We start from the raw sequence: 23419 nt of genomic DNA, 5'->3' as shown, positions 1-23419 counted from the left end.
TGAAAAACTGAGAGAACCAAAACTGAAAGATCTTTCCATCCATACTCTGAGGCAGCTGACAAGAGATAATTAAAACACAAAAAATATAAAAAGAAAATACCCTTTTCTAAACAAAGAAGGCAGTGGTACATAGGAACACAGAAAATTGCCTTATACCAAGTCAGACCATTGGCCTAGCTAGCTCAGTATTGTCTATTGACTGACAGCAATTCTCCAGGATTTCAGATTTCCAGTCTTACCTAGAGATGCTAGAAATTGAACCTGGGACCTTCTGTACACAAAGAAGATGCTCTAACACTGAGCAATAGCCCTTCCCTGTTTAAGGTGATTGATGAAGACATGATGACTATAAACTGCCTTCTCCCTAGTCCTTCAAGTTCATTGCTTCGGCTCCAACCACTTCTCTTTAAATGTTTTGTGACAGCGACAAGAGAAACAACAGTCAGGGAAGCACTGGGCCAGATCAGGAATCAGTGTCAGATAAGTTGGAAAAATCTCACTCAGTTTCTCTGTATATATGGTAAATGCTAATATGGATTTTGTTTTAACACAACAGCCAGGTCTGACTGGCAGCTTAAACGTTTTTATGATGTCATCAAGGTGGCCAAAGCTACATTTTCCCATTTAAGAAGTCAGTGTTTTGTTGCCTGAAACTTCAGTGTTTGCCATCCAAAATGACAAGGAATTTGCAAGCATTTTTCTTCCCACACAGGCATCAGATCTGCCCAGTGTTAGACAGATTGGACATTGGACAAAGGATCCCCACTACAGAGACAGCTTTAAAAAGGCAAATATTGCAAGCATGTTTTGACCCCTGAGAAAATATACAGACACCATACACAATAAAATATTATGGGGCTCATTTAATACATTTATATACTGACTTTTAAAAATAAAAAAATACTCCCAAGGCTTATTTATAGGAGATCCTATGATGGGCTGTTTCCACAACAGTTGCCAGGGTTGATAGAAGTTGATGTGGCATCGACATGTGATGATGGCAGGCACAAACTGCAGTGAAACTCAGCAAAAGCAGTTCTGTATTTTGATCACTAGAGGTCGCAACACAACAGACAAGTTTTATTTTATGTTATTTTTTCGTTTGTCTGTATTGCAATTGATCAATAAGGAACCTCAGAGAGATTTGGATCTACGTGGTTGTGGGTCTCTGTTGGTCTAAATGAGTGTGGTGCTAATTTGTATTGGAACTACTCACATTTCTTTGTTTTGTCCGAGATTATTGAGGCCATATTCACACCATATATTAGTTGCTGTTATGTGGCTTGAAGTCAATTTCGACTTATGGCAACCGTATGGTATAGCACAGTGGGGAGGACAGCCTGGCTGGGAGTCCAGAGTCTGTGAGTTCAAATCCCCGCTTGTGTCTCCGGCTGGGAGTCCAGAGTCTGTGAGTTCAAATCCCTGCTTGTTTCTCCAGCGTATAAAGGCCAGCTAAAGATCACCCCCACAGTGAGTGGCTCAGGGGTTACCTGCTCTGCCACCTGTGCAGCTGTGGGCAAGCTGCATAGTCCCAAGGAGCCCAATTGCCCCCCAGCTGTCAGTTGTAGACAAAGTAGGGGCTGGCTTGTGCAGCTGGGGCAAGTTGAGCAGGCCCTAGCCAGCTGTGGAGGACTAGCCTCAGAGGGAGGCAATGGTAAACCCCCTCTGAATACCGCTTACCATGAAAACCCTATTCATAGGGTAGTCGTAAGTCGGGATCGACTTGAAGGCAGTCCATTTCCTTTTTTTTCATGAATCAGTGATCTCCAATAGCATCTGTTATAAACCACCCTGTTCAGATCTTGTAAGTTCAGGTCTGTGGCTCCCGTTATAGAATCAATCCATCTTTTGTTTGGCCTTCCTCTTTTTCTACTCCCTTCTGTTTTTCACAGCATTATTGTCTTTTCCAGTGAATCATGTCTTCTCATTATGTGTCCAAAGTATAACCTCAATTTCATCATTTTAGCTTCTAGTGACAGTTCTAGATTAATTTGTTCTAACACACAATTATTTGTCTTTTTTGCAGTCCATGGTATCCGCAAAGCTCTCCTCCAACACCACATTTCAAATGAGCTGATTTTTCTCTTATCCACTTTTTTCACTGTCCAACTTTCACATCCATACATAGAGATCGGGAATACCATAGTCTGAATGAACCTAACTTTAGTGTTCAGTGATACACCTTTGCATCTGAGAACCTTTTGTAGTTCTCATAGCTGTCCTTCCCAGTTCTAGCCTTCTTCTAATTTCTTGACTATTGTCTCCATTTTGGTTAAAGACTGTGCCAAGACATTGATAATCTTTGACAAGTTCAATGTCCTCGTTGTCAACTTTAAAGTTACATAAATCTTCTGTTGTCATTACTTTAGTATTCTTGACATTCAGCTGTAGTCCTGCTTTTGTGCTTTCCTCTTGAACTTTGATCAGCATTCGTTTCAAATCATTACTGGTTTCTGCTAAGAGTATGGTATCGTCTGCATATCTTAAATTATTGATATTTCTCCATCCAATTTTCACACCTCCTTCATCTTGGTCCAATCCCACTGTCCGTATGATATGTTTATTTATTTATTTATATTTTTATTATTTGACTTATATTCCGCTCTTCCTCCCAGCAGTTCTGCGTATAGATTAAAGAAACAGCATGATAAAATATACCCCTGTCTCACACCCTTTCCGATTGGGAACCAATTGGTTTCTCCATATTCTGTCCTTGTATTCCACTCGTATTCCACTCTTATTCCACTTTAAACAGCTGTCGCTTCCCCAATTAACACTGGGAAGTGTAGTTTGTGAAAAGTGCTGAGAGTTGTTAGGACACCTCTGTTCCCCTCACAGAGCTACAATTTCCAGAGTTCTCTGGGAAGAGGGACTGATCACTGGTCAACACTAATTTTATTGCCAATGATGTTTGATCGATTTTAGGGTAACTTTGTGTCACTGATTCCGAATATGGCATCGGTTTTGCTAGATTGGCTCTAATTTTTGAGATAATGGATGCCCCCATTGAAAAACAACAAATTCAAAACATTTAATGGTCAGGTATAGCCAACCCACAAATGACATGGAAACTGTCTCAAATCATACAAAAGTAAACACATGAAATACTTAATGGCATTGTATTCAGTACAATAACATTAAAACAAAGTAAGCTGATTCAGATAATCACAATTAATGCATAGAAAAACGCTGTGTGTACGATTTTCTTATATGTAGGGCATCAGGACAATCACGTTTCAGGCTCCAGCAGTAGTCTGCCATCATGTGTCTGTCCCATCTGCCTTGATACCTTTCCTCTATCACCTTTATATCCTGATGGAACCTCTCCCCGTGTTCCTCACTAAAATCACCAAGATTATCCGGAAATCTGTCTAAGTGGCTATGGAGATAGTGTACGTTTATGCTCATATTAGTACCCAAATGTTTAAAGTTAGCAAGCATGTTTTGCACCAGTTCTTCATAATTGTCTGCTTTGTGGTTACCCAAGAAGTTCTTGACAACTGAGACATAACTGCACCAGGCAGAAGCTTCAACATCATTCATAAATTTAGTAAAATTCAAATCATTGATGAGTTTACGAATTTTAGGACCATCAAAGATTCCTGCTTTTAGTTTTTCCATAGTCAGTCCAAGGAACGATCTACAAATGTATTTGAAGCAATCACCATCTTTGTCCAAGGCCTTAACAAATTGCTTCATCAGTCCAAGCTTGATATGGAGTGGTGGGAGAATGATTTTTTCTCTGTCAACCAATGGCTTGTTAATGATGTTCGCTGCACCTACAGTCATGTGTTCCCTTTAAGGTCATGTCACTTTTTTCCAATGATCTCGCTTTGCCCTACTATCCCACAAGCAGATGAAACAAGGGTACTTTGTGTATCCACTTTGCTGCCCAAGCAAGAAGTTCAGAATGCTGAAGTATTTTATAGAAAACTGGTTTTATTGCAAGATTATTGTTTTTTTCCAAAAAAGCCCAAACTGGTTTTATTGCAGAATATTTTTCAAAGAAGCCCAACACATTTCAGCCTGTAATCACAGGCCTTCATCAGGGGATAATGAACCTTTACAATGGTTAACCAAACAATTTTGGTCCTGTATTGCACTGATAACAATAAGAGGATTGTTATAAGTGCAATAGAGGACCAAAATTGTTTGATTAACCATTGTAAAAGTTCATTATCCCCTGATGAAGGCCTGTGATTACAGGCTGAAACGCGTTGGGTTTCTTTGAAAAATATTCTGTAATGAAACCAGTTTGGGCTTTTTTGGGGAAAAAAAAATATCGCAATAAAACCAGTTTTCTATAAAATACTTCAGCATTCTGGTCTTTGACCCCCTTTTTCTACATATCGAATTGGATGCTCACCACTCTTTATCTGCAAGCAAGAAGTTCACCATCTTTAGATCAACACAAATAGACCACTGGTGCTCATGATAGCAGAGCTTCTGCAAGACCATTTTGATATTTTCATATTCTTCTTTAAGTTTTGTTGAGTGAGCAATTAGAAGAGATGCATAGCGGTTACCATTATGCAATAAAACACATTACAAGCTTCTGGTGGAGCTGTCTATAAAAAGCCGCCAATCTTCTGGTCAATATTCTGGTAGTCCCATTTGGAGAAGAAGTCCAGGAATGTTATTGCAGTATACAAGTTCTTCATCTTGGCTAAAGTATGGAAGAAGTCCCTCCTCTCTTGTCCGATAAGCTGTTATGTTAGCTTCCGGCTGTAGACAGTTCTTTTCCATTAGCCTGGATGCTAAAAGTTCAGATGCTTGCTTTGACAGACTGAGGTCTCGTATCAGATCATTGAGTTCTTTTTGGGAGAACTGCTCAGGTGTTGAAAAGCTTTCTTCATATCCACTTCCAGGGCTACCACCTGTGCTACACTCCGCGTCCAGCATTTCTTCAACATCTGACAATGGAAGGTCAGGCAGTGAGGTAAACACTGGTATGGGAACGTCTTCGCTGTGTGGCACAGGTCGCCTTGCTGAGTCCAAATCAGGATACTTCCACTTATGTTTCTTGTAGTGATTGAAGCCTTTCACATTCACAACACAAAAATAACAATCATCGTGATGGTTTTGCGGCTCTCTCCACACCATAGGCACACCAAAGTTTAAACGTTTCCTTTCTCCATTTTTCCACTGTCGTAGGCATTCTACACAGGTTTTGCAAACCTTATGGGGAGCCCAAGACTTATCTTGATCTCCAAGTTTCACTCCAAAATAAGCAAGATATGCTTGTTTTACAAAGTCAGTGATGTTTTTTCTTTGTTTTTGCAGAGTGTATTCGCCACAAATGTAGCAGAATGCATTAGGATTATTTAAGCAGCCTCTTCGCGACGAACTCATATTCCTCTTCCAAAAAAAATAAAAATAAACAATATGATATTATATGCAATGGATAAACTTGCAAAACAATGTTCAAGAGTAAAAAGACAGACCAAACCCTGCTGCATATGTCAGCAGCTACAGGTCGTATTGGGGTACAATCGTCATTTGAGGGGAATCCATTATCTCAAAAACTAGAGCCAATTCGGCAAAACTAATATCATTTTTGGATTTAGCACCCCCAAAATACCCTAAAGTCATTCAAACATCCTTGGCAACTAAAACAAATTGTTGTTGTTGTTGGGCTGTTTAAACCATGCTGGGAATTGTAGCTCTGTGAGGAGAATAGGGCTCTCCTAACAACTCTGCACCTTAATAAACTGCACTTACCAGGATTCTTTGGGGGAAGCTATGACTGCTTAAAGTGGAATAATAGTGGAATAAATGTATGGTGTGAATGTGGTCGGAGAAGAGGCACTTGTGGCATGTTCAAGTTGGCTTCAGTACTATGCACTTTGACCAGGGGAGGGGGAGAGGGAAAGCGAGAAGAGGGAGGCACAGGGCACCATTTGCTGCTCTGCGTCAGGCAGCAAAATGACCAACCCTGCTAGCAATGATACAAACAAGACTTTAGGCAGTAGGTGGCACTAGGAAGTTATGTATGTGTTGATCATTCATGTGGCGCACAGGGAAAAGGCAGCTGGAGGCGGAAGTGCCGGGAAAGGTTTTTGTACAGCATTAGCTGAACTGTTGCTGTTTGCAGGCCCTTCTTGCAGACATGTGGCAGGACATCCTGCAGAGTGTCCGGTGAGTGTAAAGAGGAGGTGGCAGGCGATGCTCCCGGGGAGCTGATGGGGTGGGATGGATTGGAGTTGATATTTGGCTTGGAAGCAGCTCAGAAATATATGAGGCTCATCTAACTGCTGGCTGGAAACCTTTAAAAACCAGAGCAGCCAATCCAGTTAACTTGCATAGGAATTAGAGATATATGGCAGGTCAAACTTCATTATTATTTTTTATTGTGGAGCAATTACTAGTTTCCAGCCCAGTCAGGAAATCACAGTCATGTTTTAAGGAGATTAGAATACCTATTCCCTGCACAACATGGATAGAAAAGAGATGGGGGAACCCTCCATTTTATTCTTTTCAACCATCCTGATAAAGTATACAAGCAGGTAATTATCAGGATGGTAAATACCATAAACTTTCTATGCACACTTTAACTGGATTAGCTGCCTTGATTTTAAAGCTCTCTACTTAGTAGTTAGGTTACTTAGATGTGCTGAGAGGAAAGGGATATGCTAGGTTATTTCAAATATCTCTCAAAGGATGTGCTGAATGGACCCTAGTCCTCCATTTGCAGAGGAAGCACTGGAAAGGTAAACCCTTCAGTGAAGCCATCAAATTCTGATCCTGTTTGAGCTGCTTGGTGCTGAATCAACGCAATATCTTACCACAATAAGGCCTCCATGTAGCTGAATCCTTTGGAGATTTAAATATACAGGGATCTGATTACTTGTTGCATAAGCCACTCAGCTTCTAGAGAGCTATGAAATCTGGAGCAGGGTAAGGTTCAAAACTCCAGGTGTTCCTTGGTAGTCTGCAGCCTTGCAAGACTTGCTCACTAAGGCAAGTGTTCTAAACTCTGCTGTTTCATGGGAAGCTACTTTCTTCTGCCAAGAACTCACCAAGTAGACCGTATCCCAGTCTGCATCTGTGTTGGAATTGCTTTTTAAGATGTTTTTAAACCTTTTTTAAACAAGATGTTTCTAAAGATGTTTTCTTTCAATATGTTTTTAAAGTTGTTTTGTATTAATATATTTTAAAGTCTGTTTTTATGATGTTTTAGAGTGTTTCTAGTGTTTTTGTTTGCTGCCCTGGGCTCCTACTGGGAGGGAGGGATATAAATTTAATATATAAATAAAATAATAATAAATAATAAAGTAAGTAAATCACTGTCTCCAGTGGCAGATCCCATTTTCAAAGCGAAGGTGACCTACCTTACAGAATTGTTGTAATAATTACAATAATGTAATGTGAAGCATTTTGAATGCCTGATGTTGCTAGTGTTACTTCTCTATCATGCCTGGGCAGGAACTGAAAAGCTTTCTGTTTTGATAAGCATTCTTTTTGTTACTGACACGCCTGGGCAAAGGGCAGCATTCAGCTAACCATTAGCAAAATGACATAACAGAATGGAACAAGGGTTAGAAATGAGAATTGTCACTGCCCCTCAAATGATAATGGAAAAGGACAACCAACATTATCAAGGGACTAGAGCAACTCCCCTATGAGGAAAGGCAACAACATCTGTGGCTTTTTAATCTGTGGGGGGGAGGGGGTTAGATGACTAAGAGGAGAGGACAGAGGTGCATAATATTATGCATGGTGCGAAGAAAGTGGATAGGGAGAGGTTTCTACCCCTCTCTTTTACTAGAACCCAGAGTCATCTAATGAAACTGAATATTGGGCAATGCAAGACAGACAAAAGGAAGTTCAGTGCACGGGTGAAGTGTGGAATTTGCTGTCACAGGATGTAGTGATGGCCACCAACTTGCATGGCTTTAAAAGAAGATTAGACAAATTCATGGAGAATAAGGCTATCAGTGGCTACTAGCCATGATGGCTGTATACTGCCTCCACTGTCAGAGGCAGATGCGTCTGAACACCAGTTGGTTGGGAACACAAGTGGGGAGAGTGCTGTTTTGCTCCTGTCCTACTTGTGGGCTTCCCACAGGCATCTGGTTGGCCACTGGGAGACCAGGATGCTGGACTAGATGGGCCTTTGATCTGATCCAGTTCTTCTCGCGTTATTGTGTACACTGCCTTTCTGGCTCCTGATGCCCAGCCCAACCCAATTGCTCAGTAAGGTAAATGGGTACAGGATTACAACCTGATAGTGACCCCCATTGAATTTAATGAGGCATGCATAAGATTGTACTGTTAAAGTCTTTTCAGAGTTAACTTGGTTTGCTTAACAAACATGCAGCTGTTACTCATTTGTTGTAAAAGACCCAAACACTTTTCATCAAGCCAGCGTTTCTCTTGCTGGAGCACAATATTTTTGTCCCTGAAAAGCAGCTGCTCTTCCTCCAGCCAGCTATCTCATCTATGGCAATTTGAAATTCTATGCAGCTGGAGATAGGCATCTATTGGATATACTGCTTATGACTTCACAAATGACGAACACACTCCCCCCCCCAACCATCATGCCATTTTAAAAGATTTTTTAAGTTGTATCTCTTCATTGTTTTAGAATCTATGCTCTTCTATTGTACTGCTCCTGTAGGTGAGCATCCAGGCAGCCCTTCAATTCAAAACAAAAAATGGCAGAATACAAGCAATTCCTGCAGCAATGCCCACTATGAATATGTTTTCTTTAAAAATGTGACTTACGTACCCACTTTCTCCAACACTTCTAGAGTGTATTCTGCCATTTTGTTTAAAGTCTCTTCCTTCCCCAGACCTTACATGAATGACAGGCTTTCACACCCTGTTGCTGAAGTCTTATATCTTGGCTGTAGAAGTGGGAGGCATAAGAAGAACCTGCTGGATCAGGCCAGTGGCCCATCTAATCCAACATCCTGTTCACACAGTGGCCAACCAGATGCCTGAAGGAAGCTCGCAAGCAGGACCTGAGTGCAAAGAGCAGTCTCCCTTCCTGTGGTTTCTGGCAACTGGTATTCAGCAGCATACTGCCTCCAACTATGGAGGCAGAGCATAGCCATTATGGCTCGTAGCTACTGACAGCCTGATTTCCCATGGATTTGTCTAATCCTCTTTTAAAGCCATCAAGATGGCAAGATGTTCTGTTCAGCTATGCATGCATTTAGACAGCCATATCTATATGCAAACAAAATGAACCCAACTTCATCCTCTATTATTTTCAAGGAGTGAAAATAACCATGAATAAACTCACAGTTAAAAACAGGTCCAGATTGACTGTTATGCTATGTAAATTACAGAACGATGATGCGAACTTCTTCTGCTTTCGCATATATTCCAAATGTACTCTGTGTCTATCTGGTTAGCCTCTTTTCAAATTATCCAGTTTAAAACACAGCTATTTGGACATCACAGGATGGTCGCTGTTGTTGTTTTCAGCTATTCAGAATTTTCAAATATTAATAGTGCCCAGAAATCCTGAGAGCAAACAAATAAAGACAGATAGCAAAGTACTACCCTCTGTTCCTCTAATCAGAATCATAGGTGACATGGGGCTGTGTGTGAAGGGAGGCATCCCCCCAGCAAGTAACTCACCCCCACATTGCTGGGGTTACTTGAAGGAAATATATATTCAGTTATAATTTGTATCTAAAAAGTACAACTTGTAACTGGAAATTAAAGCTGCAATCCTGAGCATGCTTTTTTCAAAGTTAATTCCATCAAAATCAATAGAACTTACCACAGAGAAAATATGTTTTAGGATGGAAGTGTGAATGTAGTATAGACCATTATTTATTTTTTTCAGAACTCTTAACGCATGGAACAAAACTTGCCCCCCCATGCACTTTCTTTGTCTCCCTCCGTCCCAATATTTCTGGTATCACCACTGATTCCAACAAATATTTTACTTTATTACTGAAGTTGTAACCATAAAAAAGAATGATGAAAATGTATAAAGAATTAACGAATTCATACTATATGACCTTGAATACATAACCTCAGCTTATCTTTTATTTCAGAACTCATGTTTGTTCTATTAATTTATATTATGTTATTATTTTAAATCCTGTTTCCAGGGAGATTTGCAAGTGCTCACCATCTTTGGCACATAGCTTCTCTTTTGGCCTCTTCCTCACAAAATTTTGCATGCCTTTCTAGGTCTTATGACTCACCCCAGAGAAACGTGATTGCAGCTTCTTGCGCACTAGGAGGTGGAGGTCTCCTGGTCTACTGGCTTCTGTCTAGGCAGAGGATGAAGACCCTGGAAATGGGAAATGGATGGTGGGGCTCCGGTGAGAGGCCACCAACAGACAAAGAAGATAAAGGAATTAGACCCTTCCAAGTAAAAACATCAGAGAAGGAAATCCAGGTACCAGTGGGAATTTGGGAATATAGAAGGGAGACATGCATAAGATTAGTTTAGTAATACTACTATTTATTACTTACCTCATACTTTTATATTTACAATTTGTATTGTGTTTTAACCTGGTATGTCACACATCACAATTTTGTAGGAGAACAAAATCTAAGATATAATGACAAAAGTGACAGCAAGTCTGGGACTCAAACCCTCCAGACCCATCCATCTGTCTGATTTGGTGAACCGTTCACAATTTATTAATATGTGAAGCAAATCTTAGGCCAACAGCCAACCAACATAGGAAATTAAACAGGAAATATCCCCCCCCAAAAAAAGAGATAGGGGGAAAGAGCAACTTGATAGCACACATGTATCACTCCAATGGCTAATTTAATGCTAATCCTGTTGGCCCATTTGGAATAGCAATTATCTATGTAGGGATCAGCACATAGGAACAACATAGGAAAGTGCCTTATACTGCGTCAGACTGTTAGTCCATTGAGCTCAATATTGTCTACACTGGCAGAGGATCTCTGGGATTTCAGATAAGGATCTCTTCTAGCCCTACCAGGAGATGCTGGGGACTGAAGGTGGGATCTTCTGCATGCAAAACAGGTACTCTACCACTGAGATATCCAGTGTGTCTGTCACAAACGTTAGACTAGCACAGTCAAGCATAATTAATACATTTTCCTAAGGTTAACACCTTCTCTGCAGGAAATATAGCAGGCTGTTTGGGTCAAAGTGAGTTCAAAGCTGTGTTTGGTTTGTGCTCTGCATCTTTCCTTGTAAGTTATGCACAACTCAACAATATTTGGTGACGAAGGAAAAATATTTCCACTCCTGTTAAAGTTACAGCTCCATAGGGTCAGTGCATTTTGTGGGGAGCCCAGTCAAACACCTGAAGTCATTGATGGAGTACTAATCGTAGTACAGTTGTACTGCAAAAAAACCTCCATTTGGAAAAAGCCTTATTCAGTATACATTGCTGCAGTGATCTTGTATCTAGGCTAGTTCACACACTGGATGTCAAGGGGTACAAGGAAACCCCAGTTACAGATTGTGTAAGAAGTCCCAAAGACCATGCCTTTTGGGGGGCAAACATCTTATTTAAAACTATCTGCATCCCACCTTTCATTAAAATTATACAGCCACGAAGCTATACTACAGCCAGGGTGGATTTTTCACATTCCGCAATGTTAAATTAAATTGAAAATACCCCCATGCCATTCTGATGCTTCCCATAAGCTCATTTCAAAACAAAACCTTATAAAACTTATAGTCCTGAACTCAGAAACGCTTGCTTAACAACCCTCTCAATTTTTATGGCGATACACAAAACAGTCAGACAGAATAGAGAGTTCAAAGTGTAAAAAGTGAGAAAAAAACCCGAGAGCCCTTTTGGACTTTTTTCTCTGAGAGTTCTCATAATTGTTGAGATTCACAGAGTACCCGTAATCCTATTACTGACCTTGCCCCATACTCTGACCTTCATCTTCTGCAATTTAAAAGTTAAAATAATCCCTGACTGATTTTCAATTAACTTAAGAAATTTTACATTAAACTCAATGATAATGTCGGGCATACTCAGTAACAAGCAACTGTCAGTGTTCTAAAAGCCAGACTCACAGATGCTTGGCTTGCCTAATTGGGGCCACACCCACACCAGAACTTTATTTCACTTGAGACAGTCATGGCTTCCTCCAAAGAATCCTGGGAAGTGTAGTTTGTGAAGGGTGCTGAGAGGAGACTCCTATTCCACTGACAGAGCTCCATTGGCCAGAGTGGTTTAACAGTCAGCCACTCTGATTGAAGGTCTGTGAGGGGAACAGGGCGTCTCCTAGCAACTCTCAGCACCCTTCACTAACTACACTTCCCAGGATTCTTAGAGAGACTGTCTAAAGTGAAATAAAGGCCTGGTGTGGATGTGGTCAGCTTTGGTTTAAATTTGGGTGGGAGGCTACATGTTCCTGCTGTAGAATAAAGAGGTGGGAGAAACCCTGAACAAGAATGATACTGTTCACAATGTTTTCCTTTTGGAAAGGAAAGGGGCTTCCCCTCTGCCCAGTGCCCACCCACCCAATCTCCTCCCCTCCTCCTCCCCTCCCTTCCCCTCCCCCAGATCAGTGTTGGACTACCTGGGAGACCAGGGTTCGAATCCCCACACAGCCATGAAGCTCACTGGGTGACCTTGGGCCAGTCACTGCCTCTCAGCCTCAGAGGAAGGCAATGAAAACCCTATTTACCATGAAAACCCTATTCATAGGGTCGCCATACATTGGGATTGACTTGAAGGCAATCCATTTCCATTTTCAAACATGATTGCACAGCAATAAATCCCACTGAACTCAAAAAGTATGCAATTGATCAAACCCACCGTGCCTTTTCCTCCCTCCTATCCCCTCCCTCTTGCCCCTTCCCTCCCCTCCCCTCCCACTCTCCTTGCAATCCCCTCCTTCCCCCTCCCCATGGTCAGTTTCACCTGTGTTAAGCATGATTGCACGGAAGTAAATACCACTGAACTCACTAAGCATGCAAATGATCAAACCTGCCCTTCCCTGCCCCTTCCTTTTTCCTCCCCCTCCAATCCCCTCCTTCTCCTCCCTCTCCTTCCGCTCCCCTCTCCCCTCCATTTCTCCTTCCCTCTCCTCTCCCCTCCCCCTGCTCCTCCCCCATGGTCAGTTTTACCTATCCTAACTATGATTACATAGGAGTAAATCCCATTGAACTCAATAAGCATGCAAATGACCAGACCTGGCTTTCCCCTCCTTCCCCTCTCCTCTCCCTTCCTCCTCCACTCCCCTCTTCCTTCTTCCTCCTTCCTCCTTCCTTGACCACTCCAGCTGTACCTCCCCCCCGGTCAGTTTTACCTATCCTAAACATGATTGCAAGGAAGTAAATCCTATTGAGCTCAATAAGCATGCAAATGATCAATCCATTCGCAGCAAGCTTTCACAGGATCCCATTTCTTACCTCCCAGATTAAAAACCAGAGAAATCCACTAACAGGCAAAAAACCTTGTGGTTTAAGAATGTACCTATAGCCCACTGATATTTCTATCAAACTTTAAAAAGCAGGGAAATTGGGCAGCTATAGTGAATGCACCAGGGGAGCAGGAGACCTGACCTCCTCTCTGAGATATTGGACTGCCCTACAAATTGGTCAAAATGCAAACACAATTTGGGTTGGTCTTTCACAGTCCAATCCACTTCTTGTGTAGCTTGGAAGAATTTGGTAACATATGTCTCTGAGCATATGGTGAGTGGTGGCAATACCTGCAATCAGCCCAAAGAATAGAAACAAGACATGTGCTGTACTGATCTTGTTTTAGCAGGGAGGAAGCAACATTATTAAGACAGTTGACATAGTTCTTTCTTCTTTCTTTCTTTCTTTGTTATATTTCTATACCGCCCGACTAGCATAGCTCTCTGGGCGGTGTACAACAGAGAAATAATACAACAAAGAAATATAAATATACACAGTATATAAGTAGCCAAACAATAATAATAAACAACAAACTAATGAAAACATCTCAATAAATATACAATTAAGCAATCCCCACACACTTCACAACAGTGTCTAACAAAAATATGCTGTAGTCCAAATAACAGTTCAGATAGTCACTTTAAATATGTCTGATTTACTTTGCAATTTTAGTGAAGTTTCCTATAGCAAATCATTTTCTTTTGCTTCTATTTCTGTGAATAAGTGAAGTACAGCAACACTTTGCAAAATTTACACTAAAAAAAGTCCCAAAACAATTGTGGAATAATGGCACTGACTATTCTGCAGAATAATCTCCAGTGGACGTGAGGAGTATCTCAGTTTGCAAAAGATTCTAGGTGTGCTCTATGCTTTTAATTGACTGTGCCCACCTTGCCTTAAATGAAGTGGTGTAAACATAGCAGGCTGAAAACATGCATCTTGGGCAGGCTAAGTTTGTTTTTTTCCAACAGCTAGAGTCATTGCTGAAGTAGCAACATATTGTAATCAGTCTGATTTTACATCAAACTGCAATTTCAGATTCAACTGTTAATGCACCCAAAATAGAAATAGAACATAACCTCCAATTTGAAACACAAAAGGCTGTCTTCACCATCATATGACACTGACCAATAAAAAGGGTTTGGAATTAATAAAAATAAATTTGACACAGGTTTCTAGAATGAACAGTGAGTGAAAAACATTTTCTAGATTAGATTCTCTGTAGAAACAGTAGTTACACAGGAATGAAGCAAAGTAAGAAGAACCCCAACAAACATACAAAAATGTAATTCTCCATCTTTGGAGATGGCAGGTATTGCCACCACTCACCATATGCCCAGAGGCACACGTTACCAAATTCTTCCAAGCTACACAAGAAGTGGATTGGACTGTGAAAGACCAACCCAAATTGTGTTTGCATTTTGACCAATTTGTAGGGCAGTCCAATATCTCAGAGAGGAGGTCAGGTCTCCTGCTCCCCTTGTGCATTCACTATAGCTGCCCAATTTCCCTGCTTTTTAAAGTTTGATAGAAATATCAGTGGGTTATAGGTACATTCTTAAACCACAAGGTGTTTTGCCTATTAGTGAATAATATTAAGGTGGTTCACAATAAATATAAAATAATAAACTAATAAAACTGACATCATCTGCAGGAGCATCGTTGGCTACCCCCAAGTTGGCAAGGCTCATTTGACAACAAGAAACTGAGCCTATTGTCTCATTCTGTCTCAGTCCTGTCGAATGCTCTGCCAATAGAGATTCAGTAGGCATCTTCTGTTCTGACTTTTAAACGCCTGCTGAAAACTTTTCTATGTCACTGGGCGTATGCAGGCAATTGAGAAGATATCTTTCTGCAATAGTTAATGATTTCTGATTTAAAATTTTTATATTGTTTTAGTCTGTATGCTGCAAACCACTTTGATAGGTTTTTTATTAATAGCAAGAAATACATATTTTTATAAATAAATAAAACAAAGTGACAGTATCCGAGAATTATTAAACATTTGTGAAAAGTGTCATGTAGATCCCAAAGCAGATATTGACTGCAATCATTCAGTAAATCCAAAGAGCATTCCTGATCCAATGCCATCTCAAAGAATGAGTAGGTTCAAGGATGTTTGAGATTAGATGCCTTGCCAGAAACTGAGACTGAGTGAGGATGGCAGCAGGGTGGACTGCCCTTGCTGGAGAATGTACAGAAAATCAACAAGGATGTTTCAGTTATTGTGGAAAATGAAACCTGACTCCCCTCCCTATTTTAGCCAAATCATGTCCCCCTATAGCTTTCTAAAAACAGGAGCTAGGGGGTAGACCACCTCTGGACCACATGTAATTCAGGTAATTAATAGCTGAAGAGTTGCAGTGAGAGCCTGAGAGTGTTAGTCTGCGGGCAGAGTAGGCTAACATTAACAATTTCTTACATTCAGGTTCTGAAGTCATTTGCCATCTTGTCCACCAATCATGGTAGATATGCCTTGAAGAGTAGTATGCTATGTAGACATTTAACGGGTAGTGGCTGCTCAGCTCCAAGCTTTCCTGGATTAATCTGATTATCTAGGCCCTTTTAAATCAAGCTTCAGGCCTGGTCATGGGACAGAGACTGCCTTGGTCGCCCTGCTTGATGACCTATGCCAGGCATCAGGGGGAGTGTATCCCTGCTGGTCCTACTGGACCTGTCGGCTGCCTTCAATACCATCCATCATGATATCCTTCTGGGTAATCTCGCTGGGATGGGATTGGGAGGCACCATTTTAAAATGGCTCTGGTCCTACCTGACGGACAGGTCCCAGAAAGTCATGCTGGCAGACTACTGCTCAACCCCCTGGCTGCTGGCCTATGGAGTCCTGCAGGATTCCTTTCTGTCTCCCATGCTCTTTAACATCTATATGAAGCTGCTGGGAGAGGTCACCTGGAGATTTGAAGTTCAATGTCATCACTATGCTAATGACACACAACTCTCTCTCTCACTACCACCTGATTGCCAGGAGCGAGTGCTCATCCTAAACCAGTGCCTTGAGGCTGTGAAGGGCTGGATGTGGGTTAACAAACTGAAACTTAATCCAGACAAGACGGAAGTGTTGCTGGTCAAGAGAAACCTGTGCCAGGGACAGGGCTGCCACCTATTCTGGATGGGGTTGCACTCGCCTTGTAGGAGGAGGTCTGCAGTTTAGGAGTCCTCCTGGATCCTGCCCTGCTGCTTGAATATCAGGTGGCTGCGGTAGCCAGGAGTGCTTTGGCTGACTCAAACTAGTCTACCAGCTGCGCCCATGCCTGGCAGCAGTTGACCTGGCCACAGTGCCACATGCATTGGTGACATCGAGGCTTGATTACATGGGTCTGCCTTTGAAAATGGTTCAGAAATTGCAGTTGGTTCAAAATGCAGCAGCCAGAATGTGTTGCAGTGCAGGGAGCATATCACCCCTGTGCTTTATTGACTCCACTGGCTCCCAATTTGTTTCCGGGCCATATTCAAAGTGCTGGTTCTGACCTTTAAAGCCCTAAAAGACCTTGGACCAATGTACCTGAGAACCTCTTACACCCACATGTACCTGCCTGTGGTTTACGATCGGCTGCCTCTGGTCTCCTCTGCGTGCCTGCAATGAAAGATGTCAGACTGGCAGGTATGTGGGAGAGACCCTTGTCAGCCATGGCCCCCAAGCTCTGGAATACCCTACTCCAAGAAACCCCTCTGCTCCCCCCCTGATGGTTTTCTGGAGACTTCTGAAAACCATCTTGTCCCTTTGACAGGGACTTAAGGTAGAGCTTGTAACATGATTTTATTCCTCCTCCCTTCTTAGTTTTTATCCCTTTGGTCCCTTTTAATATCACTTCCGTATATTTCTTAATTGTATTTGATCCCCATACTCTGAAAAGCTTTCTTGCTGATTTTTATAGAGGAGGCTACTGGTAAAGGCAAGACAGCCAGGCCAGTTCTTCTTAGTCATTTGGAGACTCTAAGCTAGCAAATAAGTCTCATGTCATGAACATGTTGGAACAGGGCTGGGAAGACCTAGGTTCAAATCTTCACTTGGCTACAAAGCTCACTCTGCAACCTTCGGACAGTCACTCTTTTTCACAGTCCTACAAAATTAATTATGCTGTCCAGCAATGGGATAGGTCTCCTGAGCTTTGACTGTTTCACAATCTGTTGCCCAGTCTTTGGCATGTATAGAGAGATCAAGATGTACACCCTAAAATACCTCCCATTACCTATCTGTACACAAGGAATAATCCTGCCTAAATTAAAAGCAGGTCTCTCACCCCCTCACACACACAAAAAAAACTGGAGATGTGCAGGCAAAGTCTTCATTCCAGCCAGAAGCACATACAAATTACACTGTTCTGAATACTGTTCCTTAGGCCGTAGAAAGCACAATCCTTTGTGCACACAGCACTCCTAACCCCAAAGACATGTTGGGTAGAATATATGGTAGAATACCTTTGATTCTCTAAGCCTTAGGGAATTATTAATGGAGGTAAGGATATGTCCTTCGGGTATCAGTGTGTTTTTGAAAGTATTTTGGAGTCTCCCTTTCTCTCTTTAGGATTTGTACCAGCGTCTTGATCAAGCCCGCTACACGCCACCACTGGAGGGGGCTGCCTTCAACTATGGTTTCAACTCCAACTATCTGCAGAGGGTGATCTCCTATTGGAGGAATCAGTTTGACTGGCAAAAACAAGTTAAAATCCTCAACCAGTACCCACATTATAAGACTACCATTGAAGGTGAATTCTTCCTCCATTGAACCACACACCAATCTCTCTCGTTCTGGGGCTAATCCTTTCAGTCAACCCCCTTACCATTTTTCAGTTAGCTTTCTTTGCTACAACTCGTGCTTTAACGTTGTCTGTTGGATTTCTGACAGGGATTGAAGTTCATTTTGTCCATGTGAAACCATCTCGCACCCCGAAAGGTCAGGCTCCCAGGCCTTTGCTGATGGTGCACGGCTGGCCTGGCTCCTTCTACGAATTCTATAAAATCATCCCACTGCTTACTGACCCTGCTGGTCATGGATTGAGTGGTGAAGAGATGGCCTTTGAGGTCATCTGTCCATCCATCCCAGGCTATGGCTTCTCCGAGGCCCCCCACCAGCAGGGTGAGCAGCAGAATAAATCTACAAGAGACTTTTCTAAGTCACGTTTTTAATTAAAAGCTGTGATAGATCTCTTATATTTTCTCCCAACTGACAGGCTTTGATTCAGTGGCTGCTGCTCGAGTCTTTCACAAGCTAATGCAGAGACTAGGCTTTCAGGAATATTACTTGCAGGGTGGAGACTGGGGCTCCCAGATCACCACAATTATGGCCCAGATGCTGCCAAAGTAAGTGTGTAAGATCCTTCTCTCCATCTGAGATCTTTACATATTTCTAATTATTCCACACAGATTATTGTCTTGCATGTATCCATATATTATAAAGCTGAGGTCATGATGCCATCCTAAGCACATTTACTAGTAGGTTTAGGATACCTTTCCTTGGTTTTCTTTTCCTTGGTTTCAGATCTGTGAAGGGGCTTCATCTGAACATGGTCTTCCTAACCAAAATTGGTTTCAGTGGCTTGATGGGTTTACTACTTGGAGCCTACACACCATGGCTGGTGGGCCTCACCTGGGAAGACTCCCGCCGTTTATTCCCATATTTTGAGAGACATCTGTATGATCTCTTGCGGGAAACTGGCTACTTGCACATCCAGGCCACCAAGCCAGACACAGCAGGTTTGTGATCTTAAATCCTTGTGGCAGTGCAGGGCCAATACAAGATCTTCAGTCTTGTAAAACACCCTATGAAAAGAGGCATTCCAATCTCCCATATATGGAATGCATGTTCTGAAATTATACTTGCTACAGCATGTGTGAATAACTGCAACAGATTAGATGGTAATGGATATGTCATCCTCTATTGAAGATAATTTTATGTTACAAACGTAAAGGAGGGCAAGGTAGTATATGCACATAGTTTTCTCTCACCCGCTTCTATAGACAACAAAAATAAGAACTGATTATAAGTACACAGGGTTTACACAGCAAGATCCTCTGGCTACAAGTTTGCTTGGAGAAACGAGAGAGAACATGAACTGGCTGGCACCATAGGTAAAAGTCAGCAGCAATCCCTATGCTCACAATGACCACTGTTCCAGCCAAATAAAGAAGAATTGGTCCCTTGCAGTTCAGACATCCAGAATGAGATGGTATGAAATTAGTTGAACCCAAAGCCCTCATCCTCCCTTGGTTCCCTGAGCAAGTTTCCTCAGGCCCAGTTTCTAGCCAGAGGCAGTGCAAGCGACTGATCTGAAAGCTTATTATGCTCCTTTGACATACCAGGTTGTGGATTGAATAATTCTCCTGTGGGACTCGCTGCATACATCCTTGAAAAATTCTCCACCTGGACAGATAAATCATTCCGGAACATGGACGATGGGGGTCTGGAAAGGTCTGTGCCACAAGTGTAAAAGAGGATGGGGAGACTCTTTACAATGCAACTGCTGGCTTAAAATGGGAAGGTGGGGGGAGAAGTTTTCATCTCAAATGGCAAGGTTGGGTTGTAATTTAGTATTTTAATCTGGTAGCGCTCCTCTCAGTATTCTCTATACTCACCTGAAAGGTAGCAGGTCATTAACTCACTCCTAATCTGTATAGGTGGAACAAATTGTGGCCAACTGCCAAAACTATGATAGTAACGTTATGCTAATGTTTTTGACTCCCCTATTTAGGAAATACTCTCTTGATGACCTTTTGACCAATGTCATGATTTACTGGGTCACTTCCTCCATTGTGTCATCAATGCGTCTTTACAAGGAGAATATTTCCAGGAACCCCAGTACTACTCCAGATGCCAGGTAAGGAAGAGGTACTAGATGTTGCTGTAAGATAAACCACCCCACTGCAAACATACTCTAAATATTATTTTAAGACATTTTTACATGTCATGTTGCCTGCCTCTGCTATATCTCGCTTTGTTCTACTATTGGTACTATCACCGTAATATAAGCACAATGTATTTAGATCTGACCTCAGCAAAAAAAGTATCTTCCCTAAAACTTGTTGGAATAGTTCACATTCTGTAGCTGAAAGCAACAAATTTGCTTTCAAAAGCAAGTTATATCTGAAGTTTTGAAATCTTCTATGCTTCAGTCCCAATGGCACAAAGGAGTTCACTAAATTATAGCCCATGTTTTAAGATGCTTAAACTGTTCACAGTGAAAACACAAAAGTCCATGGTGGCTTCTTTCCCAATTTCCCAAGCTATCACAAAGCCCATTGTCTCTATGAAGCAGGGGGAAAGACGTCACACCCAACTCGTGCAACCCATCAGCAAGAAGAGAACTGTGTAGCCCTTGTGGTTGCCAATATAACTTGAGCAAGATACAAGATTTCTAACCATTTCACTAGTAAAGCCGTATTATTCCTGCCGTAGGACATCAGGGCACTTTACAGGATAATAAAGTGCAACCAATCACAAAATGATAATTAAAACATTTGAAAGTGCAAATATCATAACGCAGCATACAAAAGATACAGTTGGACTCCAGATCACATTTACGTCCCAAAAGTCTAAATGAACAAATGAGCCTTCAATGGACGTCTGAATATCATCAATTTGGGAGTCAGACGTTCCACAAGGAGGGAATTCCAGGTGCCATCACAGAGGAGGCCCTGTCTCCTGTCACTACATAGCAGGTTATACCCAGCAAAGGACCACGAGCAGGTCTCCCACTGGGGTTCTCAAAACATGAGTCAGCAGGCATTGCAAGAGCTGCTCCTTTAAACGCTTAGACCCCAGGTTTTGGGCTTTGTATACCCATACTAACATCTTGAATGAGGCCCTCTAGCTCACAGTCAGCCAGTGCAGGATTCAGCCTTGCGATCCCATTTTACTGCCTGCTGCATTCTGTGCTACCTGCAGCTTCTGGGCCATCATCAAGGATAGCCACACATGGAGCACACTGTAATTATCCAGTTGTGAGGTTACTGGAAATCAGGCTGCTCCAGTCCAGAAATTGCTTTACTGGTCAAACAGCCATAGCTGGACATAGGCACCTGAAGTTTGCATACATAGTAAAAATTGGAAAAGATAAAGGAGACCATGATGGGTGGCTTTGGAAGTACATGGTGAATCTAACATGCCACAGACAGTAGCGGGGTTTCCTAAGCAAAAATGTATCATAGTTTCTATGTTACCCAGTAAGCTCTTGAAAAGAGATGGTGTCTTCTACTACAGGCTTGGAGTTTATGTTCCTACTGGTATTGCTGCCTTCCCCAATGAACTTACTCATAGCCCACGTTCCTGGGCAAAGAAGAAGTTTAAGAACATTGTCACCTACACCTACATGGCACAGGGCGGACATTTTCCTGCGTTTGAGGAACCAGAGCTCTTAGCTCAAGACTTCAGGCAGTTTGTGAAGAAGGTGGAACGTTTGTAAGTTAACATTCAATGGCACAAGCTTTGCAGAGAGCGCTATGAACCAAGAGTTAGAAGCTTTCGGACAACTTAAAGTACTTAAAGCATTTATTACTGCTTAAGCTTTGGACAGACAAGGGTTTTCTATGAGAAGCTGGCTGCTGCAGCCATACGAAATAGTCTAAAAAAGGGGGAAAGAAGAATCCTATTCACATTAAAGCATTTTTTTAAAAAGCAAGACCGTAGCGTTGTTGTCTGTTTAATGTCATTTTACAAGATTTGTTACAAGATAGATTCCTTTTACATTTCATTGAAGCACCACTTTCACAAAATCACAAATATTAAATATTCTCACCCACACCAATTATGCTTTAGAAAATCATTTCCATGGAAACTGTTTAAGCCTAACTGCCATGCAACAAGGGCAATTTTTGGTAGATGGTCACAGCTGGGGAGTGATCCCCCTGCACTGCCCTAAGACCCCCTCAAGCAGTTAGTTTAAAAAAAAAAACACTTTGCATTTTGTGCCAATCTAAGCCCAAATGCTGTGCAAGAGGAAAAGGGAGGGAGAAGAGAACTAAACAAATGAGGGTATGTGCTGGTGGCTCTAGGCCCCCCACACTGCTGGGTTGTGGTCCTGACAGATTTTTCCTAAGGAAAAGTGGCCCATGGAGGAAAAGATTCATCACCTTTTTTTTTACAGTACTCTGGATTGTAAAAGGATAGTGGATTGTAACTGGATTTGCACACAAGGCTTAAAAAGTTAGAACTGGGAGCACTGTCAAGGGCTAAAGGCCGCTACATTATAGGCACTCCTTCAGAAGCAAAGGCTGCAATTCAATACATGTCTACTCAGAAGTAAGCTCCATTGGGTTCGATGGGACTTACTCCCAAGTAAGTGTGTATTGGACTGCAGCCTAAATCAGTTTTCTCCCTAGCCATGCTATTTTCTCTGAGGAAGGCAATATTTTAAATAAATCCAATAGCTATAATATTTTGTACTACAGCCTGTGTTCAGGGAACTGATGCAGTATCTTTTGTGCTTTATTAGCTAACAACAGGCATGTTATTTTAGAACAGCTTCTTTCTTTAGCCTCTTCCAGAACAATTAGGATACAATACAAAATGACACAAGGGTCACGTAATCTATAATGCTGCAGAAGGTTAGAGATACCTTTAATTGAAGGGTTTACAGTGAGATTATAGATACCGTCCTTTAAAGAGTTTGTCTGCTCTGTGACAGAACAGCTGTAAACATCACTGTGAACAGCAGTAGTTCAAATGCCCTATGTTTAAGATGTGGTTGCATCCCATTACGTAATAGATACTCTTAGACTTCCCATAGGTTTCTAACCTGGAAACTTCCAAGCAATACAAAATCCAGTTTGCAGTTCCTTATTACTCTTTGTTTCCCATCCCAAAATCTTGCCTGAGTGAATGTAGGAAAATATGAAGCTATCCGTACATCTATCTTGAATGTGTCTGGATAATTTCCCCCCTGCCAAAACATAGTCTGGGATCTGCCACTGTCTCTCAACTCACAGACCTATTCCTAGATTAGTGGACCCTGAAGCAATACTTTTTGCCCTTTAAATTAGTTCTCCAAAGGCACTTCCTATAATCAGAGGTGGATCCACTTCAAGTTCCATCAGTTGAAAGGAAGTAGCTCTGGAGAATAC

The 23419-nt window shown here is 41.8% G+C and overlaps 2 protein-coding genes across 4 annotated transcripts; one reads left to right on the top strand and one right to left on the bottom strand.

Annotated features, from left to right (window-relative positions):
• Positions 1 to 885: 885 nt before the first annotated feature.
• Positions 886 to 9456, bottom strand: LOC133383677 (uncharacterized). Of its 3 annotated transcripts, none has more exons than XR_009762369.1 (2): positions 9251 to 9456; positions 886 to 2620 (listed from the first exon to the last, which is right to left on the bottom strand). XR_009762369.1 is itself a non-coding variant. In XM_061624808.1 (2 exons), exon 2 carries the CDS (start codon positions 5350 to 5352, stop codon positions 4594 to 4596), a length of 759 nt encoding a protein of 252 aa, XP_061480792.1. In that variant the 5' UTR covers positions 5353 to 5358; positions 7332 to 7406; the 3' UTR covers positions 4328 to 4593. The 3 variants fall into 3 exon arrangements, 1 of the variants encoding a protein (XP_061480792.1); XR_009762368.1 differs by lacking the exon at positions 9251 to 9456 and adding an exon at positions 7332 to 7420; XM_061624808.1 differs by lacking the exons at positions 886 to 2620; positions 9251 to 9456 and adding exons at positions 4328 to 5358; positions 7332 to 7406.
• LOC133383676 (epoxide hydrolase 1-like) lies at positions 5985 to 21978 on the top strand. Its single transcript, XM_061624807.1, has 9 exons — positions 5985 to 6138; positions 10156 to 10366; positions 17889 to 18069; positions 18210 to 18440; positions 18535 to 18664; positions 18843 to 19057; positions 19664 to 19772; positions 20053 to 20178; positions 21561 to 21978. The coding sequence occupies exons 1-9, from the start codon at positions 6110 to 6112 to the stop codon at positions 21760 to 21762; spliced, it is 1434 nt and encodes a 477-aa protein (XP_061480791.1). The 5' UTR covers positions 5985 to 6109; the 3' UTR covers positions 21763 to 21978.
• Positions 21979 to 23419: the final 1441 nt, after the last annotated feature.

The sequence above is a fragment of the Rhineura floridana genome, chromosome 4 (assembly GCF_030035675.1).
Source record: "Rhineura floridana isolate rRhiFlo1 chromosome 4, rRhiFlo1.hap2, whole genome shotgun sequence".
In the NCBI taxonomy this organism is placed as follows: Eukaryota; Metazoa; Chordata; class Lepidosauria; order Squamata; family Rhineuridae; genus Rhineura; species Rhineura floridana.
The sequence above is the reverse complement of the archived record's forward strand: the minus strand, read 5'-3'. Positions and strand labels throughout refer to the sequence as shown.